We start from the raw sequence: 21,024 nt of genomic DNA on the forward strand, positions 1-21,024 counted from the left end.
AACTTATGGGTGGCTCAGTTGGTTGAGTCAGACTCTTGATTTTGGCTCAGGTCATGATCTTATATTTCTGAGGCCAAGCCATATGTTGTGCTCCATTCTGGTGGGGCAGAGCCTACTTGGGTTTCTCTCTCTCCCTCTCTCTGCCCCTCCCCTCTTACATCTCATTCACGTGCTCTCTCTTTCTCAAAAAAAAAAAAGTTTTAAAATAAATAAAATATAAATAAATAAAAATTCTGCCTAAAAGTGCTGTAGATGGGACACCTGAGAAAAAGGTAGTCTTGCTGTTTTTTAAACCTAGGTAAATTCTCTGAAACTAAAATATAAGTTTGATTTTTACAAATCCTTACAAATATTTGGCAGAAATTTTAATGTAGCTAAATATTTCACATTGAAAAGAAGTCTCATTTATTTCCTGTCTTTATTATTTAAAAAAAATTTTTTATGTTTATTTTTGAGACAGAGAGTGTGAGAGAGAGAGAGAAACAGAGTATGAGCCAGGGAGGGGCCGAGAGAGAGGGAGACACAGAATCTGAAAGAGGCTCTAGGCTCTGAGCTGTAACACAGAGCCTGATGCGAGGCTTGAACCCATGAGGCATGAGATCATGACCTGAGCCGAAGTCAGACGCTTAACCAACTGAGCCACCCAGGCGCCCCTTTCCTGTCTTTTTTAAACAAGACAAAAAAAAAAAAAAAAAAGCCTTAACAGAAGCTAGCAGGATCTTTTAGGCTAGTTAGAAATCCTAGTTACTTGGGATTAAAATGTAAATTACAGACCGCTGGCTCTAGAGTATCTGAACCGTTATACTTGGAGAATACAAAAAATGATGTAGAAGATGCTTTTATGATAAATACACATAGTATATTGCTCATCTTTTTTTTGAATTTTTAAACTTTATTTTAGGTACCACCTTATTTTTTTTTAAGTTTCTTAACACATTTTCTATTTAAATATATATAGAACTATTTTATTTTGCATAGGCTTTTGTTATAATGATGGCCAACAAATTTTTTTCATATATTTTTTTGTTTATTTTGAGAGAGAGAGTGAGAGAGAACACAAGCATGAGCAAAGAAAAGTAAGAGAGGGAGGGAGAGAGAATCCCAAGCATGCTCCATGCTGTCATCCTGGAGCCCAGTGCGGGGCTGGAACCCATGAACTGTGAGATCCTGACCTGAGCTGAAACCAAGAGTGGGATGCTTAACTGACTGAGCCACCCGGGTGCCCCTACAACAAATTTTCTAACTGATCTCTTATTCCACAGCTTGATGTTTCTGCTGTTGCAAATAGTGCCATGGTGAGCATCCTTATTCTTGTGTTTCCCTGCACGTGTGCATATGTCTGTAGTGTATAGATCCCTAGAAATGTATGTAAGAGAACATACATTTTAGATGTTCAAAGAACCAAACTTGTTCCTCCTAATATTCCAAGTCTCATTTTGGTGTAGTAGTTAAGTGATTGGGTTCTAGCACCAGCCTCGTTGGGTATCTAGCTCTAGCCCAGTTTCAGTGTAACATAAATTAGTGCAATATTAGGCAGATTACTTCACCTCTCATTCTTTAGTTTTCTCATTCACAAAATAAGAATGTACGTAAGTGTACGGGGTTCTAAGGATTGAATGAGTTACTAGGGAAGGTGGTTTAGCATAGTGCCTGGCATATAGTTAGTGCTCAGTAAATGTTAACTCTTACTATGATTTTCATTATCATTTCAATTAATGACATCACTTCTCATCCTCCTACTCAGGAGAAAATCCTAGGTGTCAGAACCCAGATTTTACTTTCTAGATCTATCTTGAACTTAACTGTTCTTTACCGTCTTTCTTGCTGTCACCCTAATTCAAACCATCTTCTTCTCTCATCCAATCATTCTACTTCCAGTTCTGTCCCCTATGTTCCTGGTAGATGGAAACATCACAGCCATCTTCTTCAAGCTCATGTCAGATCATAGGACCTCTGCTTAACACTTTCAGTGGTTTTCCTTTGCAATTAGATTAAAATCCAGATTCCTTACCTTAGCTCTCAAAACCTTTTCATTTGGCTCTGTGTTCCCTCCTAGCTCATCTCTTGCCACTGTCTTCCATATTCATTGCACTTCAATTGCAGGGTGTGCTTTTTGTTCTTCAAAAACATGAACTTGTTTCCACTTCAGGTTCTTGAGCTTGCCCCTTTGCCCAAACCTTCTTCTGATGACTCCTCAGCAGTCAGGCTGAATTATGTGTTTTTGTTTTCTGTCTCTAAGAAGCTCTGAGGAAGGAGCTTAAAAGATCCATCACTGTATTTTTTAGCACCTTGAATAGTGCCTCACCTACAATAATTGCTTAATACATATTTTATAACTTAAATGAGTGAGAAAGGCCCCCAGAAAAGTTGTACCAATTTAATACTCCAAAGCTGTTTTTCCACATCTCTAATATTAGGCATATCGAACTATTAAAATGAGTATTGGAGCCTCTGGGTGTCTGACTCAGTTTCTGCTCTGGTCATGATCCCGGGGTCATGGGATGGAGTCCTGGTTTGGAGCATGGAGCCTGCTTGGGATTCTCTCTCTCTCTCTCTCTCTCTCTCTCTCTCTCTCTCTCTCTCTCTCTCGGTCTCTCTGTGTCTCTCTGTGTCTCTCTCCTTCCCTCTCTCTCTCTTTCCCTCACATTCTCTCTCATCCTTTCACCACCCCTCGCCCCTGCTCACGCTGCCTCTCTTAAATAAACAATGAGCACCAGTCATAAATTGTTTTAAATTATAGTATATTATTATAATCAAGATTGATCATTTTATTATTTATTGGCTATTTGTGTTTTCTTTGTATAAAGTCTGTCATTTACCCATTTTAGGTCTTTTTCTAATTTGTAAGAGTTCATTGTATATTAAGGAAATTGGTTTTTTATCATATATATGTGGTAAGCATTTCTCACAGTTTGTGTTAAATGTTTTATGTTTTAACCATTGGTTTATACAGAATATTCCAGTTTAGATATAATTAAATTTATCATTTTCTTTTTATGTTTAGAAAAGCCTTCAATATTATAAAAAATTTATTCTTCATCTTCCCTCCCCCTTCAGAATTATATTTGTTGCTTTATTTTGAAGTATGAGATAAGAGATTTTTTCCTTTTTAATCATCAGATAACTGGCCTCATATATTTATTGAATAATGTTTTTGTTGTTAATGATTGGAAATGTATTTTTTATACAAGTACATGATACAAGTACCATGTATTTGTATCTGTTTCTGTATTATATTCTCCACTGGTTTGCCTGTCTCTTCCAACACCCGTACCATTCAGTTAATCACTATAGTTTTATTATTGAGTGTTTCCTGTGTGATTTCTCCAACCTCACTCTTCTCATCTGTGAATTGGGAGCAGTGATTGCTGTTATATGTAGACTTGGTAGTTAAATGAGTTGATGTGTATGTGCATGTGTATATATATATATGTGTATATGTGTGTGTGTAAAGTAGTTAGTGTAGGACCAGACTATAGTCAACAGTCAAAAAGTTACGAGTAATTTATTTATCTCTTAATCCTTACAACTACTTTAGATTTAGGTGATTGAAGCTCATAGTGGTTAAATAGTTTATCCAAAAGGTAGCAGAGTAGGATTTAAAGTTATGCCATTACAAGGGATTTCAAATGTGGCAAAAGGTAAGGGGAGTCTACACCTCTACCGCTAGACTCTAATGGGGGCTCCTCAAGTGGCCACTAAATGGCCCACCAATTTGGCTAAGGTTAGTAATGTAGAAAGAATCATAAAGGCGTATTGCACTTATACGCCCAAGGATCCTGAACAAATTGGCTGTCATTCTTACTTCTGTAAACCAGACAGCGCCAGATATTAGAAACCCTAAAAGAGACCCTTACCAAATTAACCATGGAGACTGGTGGAAGTTGGCTGAACTCTCCTTCCCTTTGCCCTTTATAGGGTAAAAAATTCCCCTTACACCAAAGAGGACTATGCTAGGCTTTTAGGGGAACAATGTTACTTCTCTGCCGATAGCTCAGGAATTGTACAGGATAGTCTAGCTGTGGTTCACGGCCACCACAAGAGAGAAGAACAAGGAGCCAAAACCAAAATTGATATACTTTTAACATTTGGCTCTTGTATCATAAATAAGATCATAGCATTTGTCAAAGAGCAGGTAAATGCTATTCAGTTAATGGTCTTAGGAGCATGTAGCCTTAAACCAGAACAATGGTAACATAGCTGACCCAGGATTGGGTCAGTTACAAGACAAAGGGGGTGGAGGGGGCATGTAAGGATGCAGGTCTGAAACTGACTCCTTGAGACCACAGAAGGGCACACATTGCCCAAGGCAGAAGGGACCACCCTTGTAACACCCAATCAGGAAAGGCCAGCTAACATCTTTAACATTTCTAAGGGCAGGCCTAAAGATGGAGGCTAAGACTAGTCACACCCTACGTGAGGGTCCTGGGCCCACTCTGTGATTGGTCAGTACTCTAAATGTTGTGATTGGTCCCGCCAAAAGTAACAAATACTCTAGGCAATGTGAATGGTTAAACCTGCTGTCAATAATATTGTATAATAATAATTGGATCACTGTACCTATGTCACAATTTCCTGTAGTTCCCCCTTCCCAAACTCATAAAAGCCCTACCCCACCTTTGTTCAGGGCTCTCAGCATGGATCCGCTGCATTGATAAAGTCTGTGAGCCTGAGCTTAGGCTCGGCCAGCCTAAGCCCGTAATAAAATTGCCCTTTGCTTTTCCATGCGTGGAAAAACAAACAAACAAACAAACAAAAAAACTTATGCTATTACACCAAAGTCCATGCTACAAACCACTATAAGAACATACGCTATTTTGTATTCTTAATGCAGGTTGTATTTCTACCTGTCTTAATAATTGATGGATAACTTTTATTTTCCTATATTAGTAAAGTTAACTTGTTGAAATACATGAGATGAATTAAACACATTTTTATAGGGAAATAGAAAATCAGTGTTTCAAAAGTGAGGCTCTTTCACTCCTAAGTATATACATAAGAGAAATGAAAATGAAAAAATATGCACACATAAAATCTTATATACAAATGTTCATAGTAACATTATAATAGCTAAAAGTGAAAACAATTCAATGTCCATCATAAACACACATGGGATATTATTCAGCCACAAAGTATTGATAGATACAACATGGATAAACTTTGGAAATGTTATGCTACATAAAAGAAGGAAAATACAAGGCCACGTATTATGCGGTATCATTTATAGGCAAATATGTAGAGACAGAAAATAGACTAGTGGTTGCCAAAGGCTAGGAATGGGCAATGGAGAGTGACTGCTAATGGTTACAGAGTTTTTTTAGGGGATTGATGAAAATGTTCTGGAATTAGATGGTGGTGATGGTTGCAAACTTGTGGCTTTACTAAAAAACACTGAAATGTATACTTTAAAAGGGTGAGTTTTAAATGGTATGTGAATTATACTTCAGTTTTAAAAGGAGTAGAGAAAACTTTGTGTTTGAACCTTAGCATTGCTACTTGTTAGTTACATGATCTGGGCAAGTAACTTTTTTTTAATTTCTCAAGTTTTCTTATCTGTAAAGTGTGGGGTTTTTTTAATGTTTTATTTATTTTTGAGAGAGACAGAGACAGAGACAGCATGAGCAGGGGAGGGTCAGAGAGAGAGGGAGACACAGAATCTGAAGACCACCTCCAGGCTCATGAGCTACCTGTCAGCACAGAGCCTGACATGGGGCTTGAACCCACGGACTGTGAGATTATGACCTGAGCTGAAGTTGGACGCTCAACTGACTGAGCCACCCAGGCACCCCTGTAAAGTAGCACATTCTTGGGGCACCTGGGTGGCTCAGTCGGTTAAGCATCAAACTCCTGGTTTCAGCGGGTTCGAGCCCCGCGTCAGGCTCCATGCTGATGGTACAAAACCTGCTTGGGATTTTTGTCTCCCTCTCTCTCTGCCCCTCCCCTGCTTGTACTGTCTCTCTCTCTCGAAATAAATAAGCTTAAAATAGTAGTACATCGGGAAAAAATAAAATAGTAGTACATCAGGGCACCTGGGTGGCTCAGTTGGTTAAGCGTCCCGACTTCAGCTCAGGTCATGATCTTGTGGTTTGTGTTTTTGAGCCCTATATCAGGCTCTGTGCTGACAACTCATGAGCCTGGAGCCTGTCTTCGAATTCTGTGTCTCCCCCTCTCTCTAAAAAATAAATAAAACATTAAAAAATATATATATTAAAAAAATAGTAGTACATTCTTGGGGCACCTGAGTGGCTCAGTCAGTCAAACAGCTGACTCTTGGTTTCAGCTCAGGTCATGATTTTATGGTTTGTGAATTCAAGCCCTGTGTTGTGCCCTGTGCTGACAGCGCGGAGCCTGTTTGGTATTCTCTTTCTCCTTCTCTCTCTGCCCTTCCCCTGCTCATGTGCACATTCTCTCTCTCTCTCAAAATAAATAAACTTAAAAAATGTCATTTAAAAAAATAATACATTCTTCACGGGGTGGTTGTACTAATCACACCTACATGTATGTAATCATTCATAAATGTATTAATCGTACATAAAAGCTCTTTAAATATAGTGTCTTATAAACAGGAAACAGTAAGTGTTGAGTACTAGTATTAATAATTCCAGTTCTGGAGCACGTGGGTGGCTTAGTCAGTTGAGGATCCAACTTCAGCTCAGGTAAAGGTCTCACAGTTCATGGGTTTGAGCCCCGCGTCAGGCTTCTTGTTGTCAGTGCAGAGCCTATTTCAGATCCTCTGTCTCCTCTCTTTCTGCCCCTTCCCTGCTTGCACTCTTTTTCTCAAAAATAAATAAACGTTTAAAAAAATAATAATTCCAGTTTTAGCACAGCCAAACATGGGCTATTTTGATTGACCTTTATATGAAGAACCTTGTGTAAAAATGTTCAATATTTGGTAAGGAGTTAGAATATAGCTCTTATCTTATTTTTGATTTGTAGGTGGAATAGGAATGAAATGTTTATTATTTATTTATTTTAATGTTTATTTTTGAGAGAGTGGAGGAGGGGCAGAGAGAGAGGGAGACCCAGAATCTAAAGCAGGCTCTAGGCTCCAAGCTGTCAGCACATGAACCATCAGATCATGACCTGAGCCGAATTTGGACCCTCAACTGACTAAGCCACCCAAGCACCCCTAAAATATTTACTTGAAGTGCTAACATTTAGGTTTTTATACACAAGTTTAAATTTATGAATGCCAATCTAAATACCTTTATGTTTTTACTTTTTTTTGGTTATTATTATTATTTTTAGTAATCTCTATACCGAACATGAAGCTCGAACTCACAATCCCGAGGTCAAGAGACGCATGCTCTTCCAACTGAGCCAACCAGGTGCTGGTGTGTTTCACTCTTAAATTTATGCTTACACATGAGACACCTGGCTGGCTCAGTCAGTAGAGCATGCAATTCTTGATCTCAGGGTTGTGAGTTTAAGCCCCATGGTGGGCCTAGAATTTACTTTAAAAGAAATAATAAGAGGGTGCCTGAGTGGCTCAGTTGGTTGAGCGTCCGACGCTTGATTTTGGCTAAAGGCATGATCTCATGGTCGTGAGATGGAGCCCCACACTGGGGTCCTCGCTAAGAGTGGAGCCTGCATAAGATTCTCTCTGGTTCCTTCTGCCCCTCCCCCGCTTATACACACTCCCCTCTCAAAAACTAAATAAATAAAAAGTAAAATAAAATAAAATTTATTTAACCCACTTAAGTACTTCTTAATAATGAAGGATAGTGATTTCTGCATTGAGTAAGTTTTATGGTATGATCTAACAGAAATGTGAAAAAAAATCTAAAAGCCAGTTATTTATAACTGGGGCACTTTGTAATTCATTTTTAAACTCCACTGCAATTTGGTGATTACTTCCATGGCCAGTTTAAAATATGTTGTTAATTGATACAGATTCAGCGTTTATTGGAGGCGCAGTCTCTGCAGCCCTGCTCCCCGGAGACCACATCTGTTGAAGGCGCGGCACCAGACGCAAGACAGATGGAGCTGGTTTCCATGGGAGCACAGTCTGCCCCCGGCTTGCACATGAGAAAAAGTGTCAGCATTGCTGTGAGCACAGGTAATTGTGGTTTTTCTTTTGGGAAGGAATTTTTAAAAATGCTTTTCATGTCTACTTTTAAAATTTTGACATTGAAATTTAACAGTACAAATAGAACCAAAACCAAGGTGATGAGAATATCACTTATTTAAGTCTTTGTGCAATTTTACGCTTCATAAGAGAGAACTAACTATATCTGAAAACAAATGTGAAACCCCATGACATCATACACGGTATTTGGTACCTTCCTAGGCTGGATCCAATTCTTGTAAGAAACCTCATCTGTGGTTTGAGGGATCAGGGAAAGTTTGTTTCATCTATGCATTGTTACTGACTCTGAGCCCTGAAGAGTATGTAGGATTTTAGTAGATGGAATTGAGAGATGGCAGAATAGGGTGGGTAGAGAAGACAGTATGGGCACAGTGAGAAAACACAGGGCCCTGAATTGTCTAGTATTGTAATATTTTATGGAGAGCCTTTATTACATCTTTTAAAAAGGAATTTCTCCTTTATTTGGTATACATCATTGAAGGTCTTTTTAAAAAATCAATTAATAATGTAAATGACATCTATTTGTTTGCTTGTTTGCTCATCACCAGATCCTTTGAGATCTTTAAGAATGTCTTCAAGAATGTCCCCCAAGATCTAGCAAGATGCTTAATACATAGAGTGATGGTGATAAAAATGAAGAGAAAGAGTTGAGCAGGGTGTGGGTAAGATTTGGTAACTAATTGGATGTGGCAGTTGGAGGAGGCTGGATTCAGGAAGTATTCCTGCTAAATGCAGTGTGATACCCTGTTTGGATCCTGGAACAGAAAAAGGACATTAATGGAAAAATTGGTGAAATTCGAATAAAAGCTGGAGATTTAGTCATTGTAATGCACAAACATTGGTTTCTTGATTTTGAAAAATGTGCTGTAAGATGTTACAATCAGGGGAAACTGGGTGAGGAGAGTATACAGGAACTCTGTATTAGATGTTCTAATTTCTTCTTATATTCTTAGATTTCTTCTAATATTGAAAGTTTATTAAAAACGAAAATAAAAGTTACTCCAGGATTTTCGGCTTAGATCACCTATGGAAGACAAATTAGAGAAGCAGGGGAGGGAGGATGAGTTCAGTGTAAATATCTTTCATCTGAGCTGCTTTTGGAATTGAAGATGGTGATATTCAAACATCAGAGAAATGGAGGTGGGCTGATGATCTAAGACTTGCAAAAGCAGTAGATGAAGATTTGAGCTGGAAAGATTTGAGAGGGAGAAGAAAGAAGGAAGGCAGATTGCTGTATTCTATTTCTGAACCAATTTGTTAACTGTCCATGTAGAGGGGAACAAGGAGGGAGGGAAGCAAGAACCTCATATACAGTAAGTCAGTTATTACTGAGTATTAGTCAAGATTATTTGGCTGCAAGTAATGTAAACCACTTTTAAATACTCTAAGCAAGGAAGGGGAATTTACTGGAAGGATAATGAGGATGTTTCATGAAAACCAAGGCCAAAAATGGGGCTGAACTTCAGGAAAAACTAGAACTAGAATCTGGAATACCACCAGGACTATCCAACTATTGTGCATGGCTTTTGTACTCAGTTTTTCCTCAGTGCTTTACATCTTAAAATACAGCTCACTCAGAGCTCCAAAGGGTATGTGTTACACAATTTTAACCATGTACACAAACCAGGTTACTATCTTCAGTCAGAGAACCTGAGTGGCCTGGTTTGGATTAGAGTTTAATCCCTGGTTCAGCGGTAAGGGGGTTGAGAAGCACATAATAGGAACATATCTCCTGGAGTCCTACCATTGTTAACTGCAGGGGTGGTACTTCCCGGAGAAAGTGTGTGTGTGTGTGTAATGTAAGGGGCTAGTGGACAAGGAGCTGCGGGTTTGTGAGCCAGCCAAACGCACATAGATAGCAAATATCTGTGTTTGCTCCTGTAAAACTCTCTGCTTACTGTATTACAGTTGCTTCTCATCTATAAGCTTTTGGGATCTGAAAGACTGCCTTATTCACTATTGTATCTTATTAGTTAACATGATACCTGAATCATATGTGCTGAATAAAAGACCATTGAATGAAGTAATTTACATTTTTATTCTGAAATTATTTTAAAACTGCATAGATTCATATTCAGGAATTCAGCTTGGATGATCTAGGGTGACTATATGCGGAAAAATGCATTATTAATAATCATTAGAACTAAATGGCTTTTAGAGGCATGTTTAACAGTGATACTTAATTTCCTCAAGGTATATATTGATAAATGTTCCAGAAGAGTAGCAGCACTTATGTAACTTTTTCAGAATTGTCCTTTCTCAAGATAGTTTTTAATGTTTCTTGACTGCAAAATTAAATCATTTATTAATTAATTTTTTTTTAACCACCCAGGTTGACCCTCAAGGTAGAAACCATTTTGACTTGGATGTACTTTTTGATTTTAACTATTTCTTTAAGTAATTATGCATAGCAGTAGTTCCCAGGTTGTGGAATGCATCCCACTCAGATTTAAAAGATAATTTGGGGTGGTATAAAGATGAATGTTTTATAGTTTGTAGATACATTTTTCTTATGGGTATTGGGAAAATATAGCACATCAAATCTGTGGTTTCATAGAAATGGTGAAGCTAGGTAAAAATAAAGTGAGTTGATTTAAAGAAAAACAGTAAGCAAATAATAGTAAATAGTTCTGCAAATAATTGTGCAAGTGCTCCGTACAGTTTGGGGAACATTTGAGTCTTAATACTTGCCGGATATGCCCCTGAGTAGTCTCATAAATACCGTGTTTAAGGATAAAAATCAGAGAGCCTAGGAATTTATAAGTAAACAGTTTCTCTTGTTTTTCATGGTAGCAGTTTGCGACACACGTACATACCCCCCAAGTCATATTCAGAACCTTAATATGTAAACACGTCCTTTGAGAGCCACACATCTTGAAGAGAGACAGGGCCCAGAGTGTCCCCTTTCCCTTTGTACCCCAGTTTTCTGTCTTTTCACCTTAATCTCTTTATGGCATTTCTGAGAAGATATAATCTGAAGACATTTCTAGGTAATTGTGCTAAAATAAAATGAGTTAGTCTTACTTAGAGGTTTGTCAGAGGTTTTATGGTAGAATAGTGTAGTAGAATATTTGTTTCAGTATCCGGTTCATCATTTAACCTCCAGGGGCCAGCTTGTTTTGGAATGCAGCAGGTGATGATCAAGAGCCTGAATCTCAGCTGAGACAAGATGATACGAAGATTTCCAGTGAGGACATGAATTTCTCTGTTGATATTAATAATGAAGCCCCAAGTCCTCCAGGTAGTGCCTCTTCATTAAAAGCAGTTGATATTCCCAGCTTTGAAGAGAGCAACATTGCTGTGGAAGAAGAATTTAATCAGCCACTTTCTGTATCCAAGTAAGGTGTCTTTGATTCAGTATTCATTCTCCTGATGAATTTCTTGTTTTTCTTTTTAAACTCTAACATTCTTTTGGTGTTCTAACTCAGAAAATTTGTTTTATAAATGGTATTTTCAGCTGTAGGGTCTTTCCTTATATGGTTCTTATATAATTAATAATTCTGATCCTTCTAGAAACATTCCTAGATGTCTATCTTTGGTTGTGTTACAGTCTATCTGAATCAGAACATCTGAAGAAATTTTCAGGAATACATATGCATAGGCCTCAATGTAAATTCTGATATATCTGATTTTAGTTATGTTGAAATATTACTTCACAATAACCTGGTGGAAGATGAAATGACTAGGGGTATAATTGGAATAAGATTGATTGTGAGCAGGTAATTTTAAAAACTGATTGTGTATAATGGTTTGTTATACTATTCTCTCATGTTTGAAATTTTTCATTATGAATGGTTTTTTTTTATTATTATTAAACAAGGATTTCAAAGTAACTTAAGATCCTCAGGAAATTTAAAAACAAATTCAAGTATCTTTGAGCTTCTGAAATGTGCTGCCATAGAAGTAGGCCCTAGAGATGAGCAAAAGGTTAGGAAAAGCTGCTACCATAATGGGATTTTCAGGACTTAAAGAGACAAACAGTAACCATGTAAGCAACAAATAATTTCATTTCATATAATGATAACCACTCTGAAGAAAATAAACCAGGGAGGCGCCTGGGTGGCTCAGTTGGTTGAGCTTCTGACTCCTGTTTTCTGCTCAAGTCATGATGTCACGGTTTATGAGATGAAGCCCTGCATCAGCCTCTGTGCTGACAGAACAGAGCCACCTTAGGATTCTCTCTCCCCTCTCTCCCTCCCCCTCTCCCGTTAATGCACATGCTCACTCGCTTGCTCTCTTCCTCATAAATAAACATAAGAAGAAGGAAAGAAAGAAAAGAAACCAGGGTGACATGTGAACAGTGACTAGCATGATGAGAAGGAGCCAGCCATGAGAACATCTGAAGAGTGTTCCAGGTGGAAGAAATGGCAAGTGTAGACCTTGAGGTATGCATGAGCTTGCCACTTCAAGAAACAATTAGCAAAGCCGTTGTGGCTATGATGGGCTTCTTGAGCAAATGGCTAAGAAAGAATTCTTGAGATGTCTTTGGTGCAAAAGTGTGATTTTATTGAAGCAGTGGGACAGAACCTGTGGGTACAGAGAGCTGCACTGGGGTTGTGAGGAGTGACTGGTTATGTACTTTTAAGTCAGTGAGGTTAGGGATAGCGTAGTCTCTTGAAATTTGAAAGCAAGACTTTCAGGACCTTGAGGGGCTACCTACTGTTAAGGTTACTTTTAGTCTTTAATAACACAAAAACAGTAAGGAAGCAAGACAACCATGAGTTGCTTGAGGAAAGTCACGCTCTGCGTGTTTCAGGTGTCTGTCGGGGCTACAGGCTGTAAGGAGATTACATTTCTCTTGCCTTTGTTCCTCTCATCAGCAGACATGGTGACCAAGGAGAGAGAGCTTAGGAACTGTGGTCAGAGATACAGGCAGGAACCAAATTATGTGGATTATGTGGGGGGCTTTGCATTATGCAGAAAGGAGCTTTGAATTTACTCTGTGTTCATTAAAGCCTGGGTTTGTTTTAGACGACAGAGTGGTATGATCTGATTTTTCATTTTTTAAATAGCTGTTTTGCGGCAAATGAACTGAAGGGGTTTAGAATGGAAGTAGGGAAACTGGTCAGTATAGTCAAGACCAGAGGAGGTGAAGGCACTTGGACTTGTGGAAGTGCCGGAAGGGATCAGGTGTAGAATACATAGAGTGCCTCTTGAAGGTAGAGGAAGGATGTCGGTGGGACACACCACAAGTGACCGCTGGAAGAGGTGAATTTGGTGGTGGGACGGCATGGACCAGACATCTGGTTATTTTTTTTAATTATAAGCCTTGTGATAATATTTGACATTTTAAATTATTTTGATTACCATAATGATGAAAACAATAAACATGCTGCTCCAGAGAACTAGAGACATTTATCTCCTTTGTTCAGTATAGTATATAATTCAATTAAGTTCTCATAGTATACACCACAGAGCAAAAAGGTATGTAAATATATCTCTCCCATTAATCCTACAGGACAGGGATCATAATCATTTGTGTGTCTTTAGAACTTGACCTAATATATGGTTCCCCATGTTACCTACTTCATAGGAGTTCTGTGATAGGAAGAGCAATTTAAGGTGAGCCCCAAGATAAAGCCACATTTTATTTGAACTAATTATAGAAATAGAACAAAGGAATGGACTATGGTTCTCCTTATTTCACCTTCCTGACTTCTATAAACTGTAGACTTCTTTCTAGAATTATGGGTGTTTGCCCCCTGAAATAGTTTCTAAGTCAGAACTTTAAACATCTCCAGTCCAGGGGCGCCTGGGTGGCTCAGTTGGTTAAGCCTCCGGCTTCAGCTCAGGTCAGATCTCACGTTCGTGGGTTCCAGCCCCGCATCAGGCTCTGTGCTGACAGCTAGCTCAGAGCCTGGAGCCTGCTTCCGATTCTGTGTCTCCTTCTCTCTCTGCCCCTCCCCCTCTCATGCTCTGTCTCTCTCTGTATCAAAAATAAATAAAACATTAAAAAAATTTAAAAAAAAAAACAAAAAAAAAACATCTCCAGTCCATTGTGATTTTTAACTTTTGAAACATATCTCAGTTCATTGGTAGAATGTAGTTAATTGCTTTTTCAGGGCAGTTAATCAGCTCTATTAATTCCAACACATAGCTAGATATAAATCTGATCTTTGTTCAGCATAATGTATTGCTTTGGATGAAATGCTCTCTCCATTGTTGTCCATAGTGGCTTTGGTGCTTTTGTAGGATTCTTCCCAAACATGGGTCTGATTCATGATGTGCCTCCCACTGCTAAGCGTTCATCCATGGCACCTGGCTACCTGAGTTCCCTGTTGGCCTTGGATGTCTTCCTGGATCTCTCTTTCTCATGTTAAGGCAGTCTATGAGGGATAAATGTACTTGCCTTGAAGTATAATTGGTAATTAAAACCTTTTTTCCACTGAAGAGTAGTGGTATGTGGTATTTATAGACTTTCATGTGGAACAATCCTTATTTTTGTTTTAGAAGTTATACCTTGGGTGGGGGGCACCTGGGTGACTCAGTCGGTTGAGCATCCAACTTCATTCAGCTCAGGTCATGATCTCGCAGTTCGTGAGTTTGAGCCCCAAATCAGGCTCACTGCGGATCCCACTTTGGATGTCTGTCCCCCTCTTTCATCTCCTCCCCCACTTCTACTCTCTCAAAAATAAATAAAACATTTTTTAAAATACTTTGGGCATACATACCACTTGCCATATTATTAGAGTCATCTTTAATTTTTAATTTTAATTTTTTGAGAGAGGAAACGAGTGAGGGGCAAAGAGAGAGAGGGAGAGAAACAGGCCTCACTTGGGGCTTTTTTTTTTTTTTTTCCTCTAATGTTTATTCATTTTTGAGAGAGAGAGAGACAGAGGTCAAGCAGGGGGTGCGGGCAGAGAGGGAGACACAGAATCAAAGCAGGTTCCAGGCTCCTAGCTATCAGCACAGACCCTGATGCGGGGTTCAAACCCACAGACTATTGAGATCATTGCCCAAGCTGAAGTCTGATGCTTAACCCACTGAGCCATCCAGACACTCTTTTTTTTTTTTTTTTTTTAAACCCGGGGTTTGTATTTTTACCTGAAGTGGGGTCATGCTCATCTGAGGCAGGGCTTGAGCTAACCCAATGTGTGGTTTGAGCTCATGAACTGTGAGATCATGACCCGAACTGAAGTCAGATGCTTAATGCCTGAACCACCCAGGTGCCCTAGAGTCATCTTTTAAAATTTTTGGGGAGGGTGCCTAGCTGGCTCAGTCAGTAGAGCATGTGACTGTTGATCTCAGTGTTGTAAATTCAAGCCCCACTCTGGGTGTTGAGATTACTTAAAAATAAAATCTTTTAGGGATGCCTGGAAGGCCCAGTTGGTTGAGCCTCCAACTCTTGATTTCAGCTCAGGTCATGATCCCATTGTCATGGGATTGAGCCCCGAATTGGGCATCATACTGGAACCTAAGTTTCTCTCCCTCTCCCTTTGCCCCTCTCTCCTACTTGTGCGTGAGTACTCTCTCTCAAAATTAAAAAATTTTTTTGATCTTTAATTTTTTAAGTTTCTTTATATATTAGACAAGCACAAGTTGGGGAAAAACAGAGAGGGTGGGGGAGAGAGAGTGAATCCCAAGAAGGCTCCACACTGTCAGCACAGAACCCAAGGTGGGGCTTGAACTCATGAACCACAAGAACATGACTTGAGCTAAAACCAAGAGTCGGCCGCTTAACTGACTGAGCCACCCAGGTGCCCCAGTCTTTGGAAATTCTTTTAGATTGGCTTCTGTTACCTCTGGAAAAGCCCCCATCCTTTTTCAAGTATGTTATTATTTTTTGGTACACAAGATGTTCCAGGCTCACCTTGTATTTTCCCTGCCGCAACCCTGGATTCAACCTACAAAAACCAGGAACGGTGGTATCAGAGAACATCTTTAGAAGCCAAGATCTGGGCACTAGGTGTATTCATTGCTATTTTGTATCTGTGCTTCTAGGCCCTCTTAGGTAGGATACACAAACACCCATATGCCCCTATATTTCTGTATGTATCTATCTATACTTGAGAATCCTTGATTCCATACCAACCCTCTGATTCCAATCCAGCACATCTATTTTTCTTATTTATACTGTCTTTCCCCAACAGTGAGAAACCTGGCTTTCATGTACACAGTACTTATTTGTTCAGTTCTAGTGTACACATAAAGTAGTTTCGGAATTGCTAAGAATTCTGAAATGGATTTACTAGAATATGTTTCTTTAGAATTTGTTTCACCTTTAACCCTGCAGAGTCCAGTGAAAATATCTTCCTTTTTCCTTAGTTATTTAGGTGGGTTATTTTCTTCCGCATTTTCGTATATGGTTGTGTTATTTGTTTGTAATATCATTAGGTTGATTCGTTACTGTTTGTATTTCACTTGGGGGTCCTCCATATACTGGTTGATTTAATTTGTTTTTTGGGTATATGAAGCTTAACTGTAGTTTTAACAGCCCAAACTGCATGAAAAGGCATATACTCAAAGGAGTGTTGCTCCTTTCTCATTCCTGCCACCCTGTTCCAAAATCCCCCTTTTCCTACCCCTCTTCCCACCCATCTGTCTCCTTTAGATAACCAATCTCTTTAGTTATGGCTTACCTTTCCTGTATTTCTTTTGCACAAATGAGCATGTATGTCTATATTTTCTTTTCTCTTTTTATTTTTTTCAAAGAGAGAGCGCATGTGTGTGAGCAGGGGACCGACAGAGGGAGAGGGAGATGGAGAATCTTATGCAGGCTCCATGCTCAGTGCAGAACCCAACATGGGACTTGATCTCATGACCCTGAGATCGTGACCTGAGCTGAAACCAAGAGTCGGATGCTTAACCGACTAAGCCTCCCAGGCTCCCCTGTCTCTTTATTTTCTTATGATACTTCTTTCTTATGTGAAGTGTAGAAAGGTAGCATACCATAGGTATTTTTGGAGCTTTTTTTCTCTTAACAGTATATACTGGAAATTACTACAAATCAGTCCTAGTAATCTTTTTTTATGTAACTATATAATACTCCACTATGTGGATGTACCATAGTTTAATAAACACCCACCTACTTATGAGCATTTAGACTATTTCCAGTAATTTTTAGTTATAAGTATTGCTATAGTGATTACCTCGTGGCCTGTGTAATTTTGAATTGTTTTAGAAATGGGATTTCTGCATCCACAGTTAAGTGCATCTGTAATTTTATTAACTATTTACCAAGTGTCTCTGCAGAAAACTGTACTGGTTTGTGGTTTCAACAGCACCATATGACATTACCTGTTTTCCCATAGCTGTGCCAACAAAATATATTGGCATATTTAAAAAAAAATTTTTTACCAGTCTAATAGGTGATAAATGGTATATTGGTGGTATTTTAGTTTTAATTTAAAAATTTATGAAAGAGTTGGATCACTTCTTCATGTTGAAATTTATTTTTATATCTTTGTGAATTGTAAGTTTACGTCTCTCACGTATTGCTGCTAGAGTCTCAGGTCCTTTGCCCTTCGCTTCTTAAGTGTTCTTCTATGTTAGTGATGTTAGCTCTTTGTAGTATATGTTGTACATATTTTCTTCCAGTTTGTCAGTGGTCTGTTGACTTTGATGTTTTTTGCTATGTAAAAATTTTTTATTTTATACAAATTTATGGTTTTTCCTTAGAATTATGTCTTAACTGATATTTTACAAATACTCATTTCAGGTAATATTTACTGAGCTTATCAAGTATCAAACGAGTACTTGGCACTTCATGTCAAGTTAAAATTAAGTAATATGGGGAAAATTGGAAATAAGCTGAGTTTTAAAGAAGAGATATGTGGTTACAGAAATTATACTATACACATAAAATAAAATGCTATGTAACAAAACATTTTTAAGAATAGTGAAATGAAAAAATGCTCATGATATAATGTTAGGTTTTAATTGTTTTTTTAAGGTTTGCATATTTTTGTGAGAGAGAGAGAGAGAGAGAGAGAGACAGCATGAGCAGGGAAGGGGCAAAGGGAGGGAGACACAGAATCCAAAGCAGGCTCCAGGCTCTGAGCTGTCAGCACAGAGCCGGACTCAGGGCTCAAAGTCACAGACTGGGAGATCATGACCTGAGCCAAAGTTGGACACTTACCTGACTGAGCCTCCCAGGTGCCCTTAATATTAGGTTTTTAAAAGCCACCTCCAAACTACCTTTGGTACGGTACAGTTTTTCAGAGAAACTACTACTTGTAAAAAAAAAAAAAAAAAAAAGTATAAATGGGACTACTCTAAAATGTGGCTATCTCTAGATATTAAACTATGTATGAGTTTTATTTTCTTCATATTTGTATAACTTCGAGCAGTAAACTAACCGCTCTGTGCCTCAATTTCCTCATCTTTCAAATTGGCATAATATGTAATATCTATCTTATATGTCTTTTTGGTATGGTAAAGATTTTACAAAATAATGCCCTTGAAACAATGCCTGGCCTAAATAAGCTTTCTGTTAGCTAACATTTATTATAACTTTTCTCTCCTTTAGCCACAGATTATTGTTCTTACAAGAAATGTTAATATTGCTTTCCATAATAAATGTAAAGATATGTGTTTATATGCTAAGTTTGAAAGTAATAAATGCTCATTGTAGAAAATTTGAAAAATACATAACAACACAAAGAAGAAAAGAAGTACTACCAAACATATAATGTGATTATAAATGGCAGCTTATGAACTCTTCATTTGCCAGGAATCTTAGCTATATTTTAATTCTCTTTTTAACATTTATTTTATTTTTGAGAGAGACAGAGACCGCACAAGCAGGGGAGGGGCAGAGAGAGAGAGAGACACAGAATCTGAAGCAGGCTCCAGGCTCCAAGCGGTCAGCACAGAGCCTGACATAGGGCTCCAACTCACAAACCACAAGCTCATGCCCTGAGCTGGAGTCAGATTCTTAACCTACTCAGCCACCCAGGCACCCCTTAACTATATTTTAAAACTTGAAGTGTACAATGATATATTAAAAATTTTTAGATACTCTGAAAATTCCCTTTGTGTCAGGTTCAGGAGAAATCAGTAGGTTGTTTGCCCTTTTTAAAAAAATTGTCTAAATATAAATAACATAACTTAAAAATCTGGTTTACAGCCTTAACAAGATGAGATGTGAAAATACAAGCCAGAATGCTGCTTGAGTCTTATCCCTTTCTTTCAAAATTACTGTACTTCAAGTATATGTTAAAGGTGTCTTGGGGCGCCGGGGTGGCTCAGTCGGTTAAGCGTCCGGCTTTGGCTCAGGTCATGATCTCACGGTTTGTGGGTTAGAGCCCCGCATCCGGCTCTGTGCTGGCAGCTCAGAGCCTGGAGCCTGCTTCAGATTCTGTTGTCTCCCTCTCTCTCTGACCCTCCCCTGCTCACACTGTCTCTCTCTGTCTCTCCAAAAAAAAAAAAAAAAAAAAGGTGTCTTGATAACTGACACATTATTTAAATATCCTTTCAAGCAGCTCTTCTCCAGTAGTGAGAAAAGAACCTGATGGGCCTGTGTTATTTCGGAATTCCGCGTCAGTAGAGAGTATAAGCATGTGCTTACAGAGTGGACCAGCAGAGGGTGCTAGTAACACCTCTGTAACATCAAGGGAACCAAAAATTGAGCAAGCGATGCCTCTTCAGCCATCTGATAAGCAGAAAATATACCAGGATTTATTGGTAAGAAATGTAATGCATTTCATTTTTTCTAAGATGATTATTTAGTTTACAGTAGACTAGTTAAGCCTCTCCTATCTTTAAACTGATTGGGACTTTGATATAAAAAGATTTTCACCAAATTTATGATAGATAATTTATTTCTTTTAGTTTTGCATGATTATGATAACCTAAATTTAGTAATTCAGTACAAGCATGCCAGTCATCAGATACGTAGACAACCAGGGGAAGTGGGGGAAACTCTGATTTTAAAACAGAAGTGTTGTTATTATGCCAAATTCAAACTAAGTACCAGAAAAAACAAGCAACAGTTTTCAGGAAGTTTGAAAGTTGAAAAATAGGAAAATATTTATGATAAAATATACTGAGTTCAGGTAAGCAGATTTTTATAGAATACTTAGTGTAAGAAAGTGAACTTAAGTAAAGAGAATAATATAAAGATGAATATGATAGTCTCTGCTCTTGAGAATATAGGGGAAATAGCACATGGATTAGTAGCAAACAATTCTAGGACAGGCTGAGAAGTGCTATAGCAAAGGCAGCATGGACTAAAAAGGGATCATTCTGGTTGGAGGAAATAGTCCTCTAGTCATCTTGGAAAAGTTAGAATATAAACTGAGACTCGAAGGTTGAATGACCCTGACTGTCACCTCCATCCAAACTGTAGACTTTGGAACATTTGGTTTCTCCGTACTTCATAGGGCCCTAAGTACTCGTCAGTGAACACGTAATTTTTATTTGCCTGCTGGGTCCTGTACTGGTGCTGGCAGCTATGCGCTCAGGGAATGAAATGTGCTCTAATGTCAGGAAGGCAGGGATGGTATCACAGGTCATTCTCATTCAAAGGGAGAAAGGAAAGGAGTCAGATTCTGAACATAAAGACCTAATTTATAACTCTGAAACATTACCATTTTCCTTTCTTGAGAGAGAGGGCGCAAGTGAGCAAAGGGCATGGAGAGGAGGGGAGAGAGAGAGAGAGGCGGAGCTTACCCAAAGCAGAGTTTGAGCTCACCTGATGCGGGACTTGAACTCACAAACTGTGAGATCATGACCTGAGCCAGTCAGATGCTTAATTGAACTGTCCAGGTGCCCAAAACATTACCATTTTTCAAATGAAAGCATGATTTAGAATTTTTGTTTATAGCTACTATAAACCTTTGAAAACACTTGAGATGTTACTGAAATGATTTTAAATTAGGTTATAAAACAAACAAGTTCTGAACAGATGTTCTAAATTTCCTCTAGGATCTGATGAAATTATTTGTTAAGATGGGTTTCCTTTATAAAAACCCCATAGTATAAAAAATGTCCAA

The 21,024-nt window shown here is 38.4% G+C and overlaps 1 protein-coding gene across 1 annotated transcript in view; it reads left to right on the plus strand.

The window, feature by feature from the left end:
- The window catches only part of STIL (STIL centriolar assembly protein), a 60,159-nt gene that overhangs the window by 29,668 nt on the left and 9,467 nt on the right, over positions 1-21,024 (plus strand). The window contains exons 13-15 of the mRNA XM_029947760.1: positions 7,894-8,059; positions 11,196-11,427; positions 19,513-19,714. Coding sequence (XP_029803620.1) covers positions 7,894-8,059; positions 11,196-11,427; positions 19,513-19,714 — 600 coding nt within the window. The remainder of the gene's footprint in view (positions 1-7,893; positions 8,060-11,195; positions 11,428-19,512; positions 19,715-21,024) is intronic.

Source organism: Suricata suricatta, chromosome 8 (assembly GCF_006229205.1).
Source record: "Suricata suricatta isolate VVHF042 chromosome 8, meerkat_22Aug2017_6uvM2_HiC, whole genome shotgun sequence".
Taxonomy (NCBI): Eukaryota; Metazoa; Chordata; class Mammalia; order Carnivora; family Herpestidae; genus Suricata; species Suricata suricatta.